The following is a 3185-nucleotide window of genomic DNA, read 5'->3' as shown; positions in this document are numbered from 1 at the left end:
GGTATAAAATGTGGTACCGCTCGGCCATCAGTTATTAAAAGGCCCATTAACAAAGAAAATAAGGAAAAGACAAAACCTTCGGACAAATAAACAATTGACAGATATATAAAGAATCTAGAGTTCTGATAAAAACTTAAAAGAGAGTTCTATTTTTTTTAGAAAGAGAAATTTTATTTATAATTCTCACTTAAAGATTATACGTGCAGGTTTTTTATTAAATAAAAAAAATTATTTTACGAGGGATTTTTTTTTAATTTTAAAAAATTTTAAATATAAAATTGCTTAGAACTGCATTGCAGTCTTTAAATAGAAATTGTAAATAGCATTGCTCGTTTGGGAAATACTTTATACAAAAACAATCTCATAAACTGATGAGACTTGATTTGATTGGTTATATTATAAAATAGATTTAACGGATTAGATGAAACTATATTAGTTTATAGGATTATTTTAGACAATTCTTTTGTTGATCTAGCACTACTCTTATTTTTTTTTACGCCTAATGTATTATTGATATAGAAGCTTTTTATGTAAGTTATGTTAAAAAATACTTGTATTTTAATTTTTTAAGTTATAATAGGTTTTACTATAAGTGATATATTAACACAACCACTTATATGCAACAAAACTCAAATTAAAAATGTGAGATAAGACAAAAAGTAAGAGATATGGCTTCAAGTTGAAGAAATGAGATAGAGGGAAATGAACTCTCTCTCCCCCTCTCTCTCTCTCTCGGCGAAAAAAAGAAAAAGACAAAAGACAGATGAAATAAAACATGTGTAAAGAAAAAAACAATAAAAAAAAAAAAAAGAAAATGGCAAGAAGTTGACATTTACCATGCAGAAGAATTGGAAATGTTAGAAACAAACTACAAAGAATATTAGTCTCGTTTGATAATACAGATAAGATAAATAAAATATTATTATAATATAATTTTTTAAAATAATTTTCTTTCCCAAAAAAAAACCAAACCCACGTTAGAACCCAGTCCTTGTGGTGGCAGAGAGAGGACTTGGATGGGATCAAAGACCAATAATGGGAGTTAGAAAAAAATCATGTTTAGGATTTTCAATGGGAAAATGAGAAATTTTAGCAAAAAATGATATTCGTAATTGTGAATATATAAACGTTGCATAATTAAAAAAAATTAAATAAATACGAAACTTACATTAAAAATAAATAAATTTTTAATAATAGACTCTATACTTTTTTTAAAAAATTACACAGTATTTATACACTTTATTTTATATATAGCATTACTCTTTTTTTAATCAAAATTTTTAATTCAAAGTAGGCATTGGATTAGTAGTTATCATACAATATTATAAACGGTCAAGGTTGATGGCTGCTTGCTGGTCAAGGGAAACTATATAGAGCCGACTCAGGGTCAAAGAAGTAGATTTATATTTTAATATTCTTAGACTAGAGTCTATCAAGGGCGAATGATAGAGTCAGGACTTCGAAAGAAATTTAGCTATGAGACTCTATCAAAAAATTTAGCTAATAGATAGAAAGAAATTGATTATTGTTATAAACTATCTTGAATTGTATGACCACATTTATCTAGTCGTCAAATGCATAGTGCATAGTACTAGCATAGTGAGCTAGCATAGTCCCCTTTGTACACCTATATATATCGTTGAATTCTTTAAGAAATATATGTTTGATAATAGATCAATAAGTTAACCTCTCTCGCTCTCTCTCAATCTCTTGACACTCTCTCTCCTTTTTATTAAGTTTTATAACACGTTATCAGCACGATGCGAGAAAAATTCTTCCTCACCCCAGCTCCCATTTCTCGTCTCTCTGGTTTCTCTAATCCTCGTCAAAATTGGGTATGGGTTTCTAATGAGAGATTTGAGAAGCAACTAGTATCAAAACCTACTATAATCCTCACAAAGTCCCCATAGGAGCTTCGTTTGCTACGCGGGAGCCATGCCTCTGATTTTCCCAAACTGAGAGAAAGAGAGATGGCCAATACACAATCCTCATCATGGAACGGGGCTTCCAGGATTGCGTCGAGGAATATCTAAACGATCGGAACAGACCACGACCACGCAGATCGAGCCCACAGCTCGACACCTGGGCCGGTAAGAAAAGCAAGAAGTGGAACCCGTATGAGTCCACTGTGCTCCCGAACCCAAATGCAACGGTTATGCTGCCATGACCGATTTGAGCTACAAAACTCCTGAGAATTTAGAGGTGATGTCACCGAGATCAACACCGATCTGCTCCATAAGCTCGAAATCAGATCCAAGCAACGTTTAAGAGCTACATTCTCTAAGCTGCCTAGCTCACTTGTGCAGATCAGCCATGGATTCTCTCTTACAAGCTGGTTTGGGATCTTTGTCCCTGGCAATCTTCCTTATGATCATCATCCCCTTGCTGTTCTTGTTGGGTCTGGTTTTTCTTGTCCAAAGAAAGTTGCCATATCCGCCGGGGCCTAAAGGGTTGCCGATCGTCGGAAACATGGGGATGATGGACCAGTTAACACACCGGGGCCTGGCCAAATTGGCGAAGGAATACGGTGGAATCTTTCACCTCCGGATAGGGTACTTACACATGGTGGCCGTGTCGAACCCTGAGGTGGCGCGCCAGGTCCTTCTGGTTCAGGACAGCATCTTCTCCAATCGTCCTGCCACCATAGCCATCAAGTACCTCACCTATGACCGTGCAGACATGGCCTTTGCTCACTACAGTCCCTTCTGGCGACAGATGCGAAAGCTCCGCGTCATGAAGCTGTTCAGCCGCAAAAGAGCAGAGTCGTGGGAGTCCGTGCGAGAGGAGGTCGACGCGACTGTGCGTACCGTGGCATCCAACACCGGAGAGCCGGTGAACATCGGGGAGTTGGTATTTGAACTGACGAAGAATATAATCTATCGGGCAGCTTTTGGGACGAAGTCGCACGAGGGACAGGACCCCTTGTTATTAAAAAATAAATAAAATAAAATAAAATAAAATAAAATAAAAAATTCAAAGTTGGGAAAGCGTTTGGTTTTTGTAAAAAGAAAGATAGATGAAGAGGACAAGTAGGTCCCATGGGAGTGGCAAGTTGTTGTTCTAGATTGATGCAAGCTGTCCAACTACTTTTATTATCGAAGATATTATCTTAAAATATAGGAAGTTCTCTTGCATGACCACAGACTGCGGGTCCAGGAAGAAAAAGAATGGAGAAACTTGAAAAG

General features: G+C 36.3%; 1 protein-coding gene across 1 annotated transcript; it reads left to right on the top strand.

The window, feature by feature from the left end:
• The first annotated feature begins 2313 nt into the window (after positions 1-2313).
• On the top strand, positions 2314-2943 carry LOC122298924 (cytochrome P450 84A1-like). The gene has a single exon (XM_043108769.1). It carries the CDS (start codon positions 2314-2316, stop codon positions 2941-2943), a length of 630 nt encoding a protein of 209 aa, XP_042964703.1.
• The last annotated feature ends 242 nt before the right edge of the window (positions 2944-3185 follow it).

This window comes from Carya illinoinensis, chromosome 16 (assembly GCF_018687715.1).
Source record: "Carya illinoinensis cultivar Pawnee chromosome 16, C.illinoinensisPawnee_v1, whole genome shotgun sequence".
Classification (NCBI taxonomy): Eukaryota; Viridiplantae; Streptophyta; class Magnoliopsida; order Fagales; family Juglandaceae; genus Carya; species Carya illinoinensis.
This window is presented reverse-complemented; position numbering and strand designations above follow the sequence as displayed.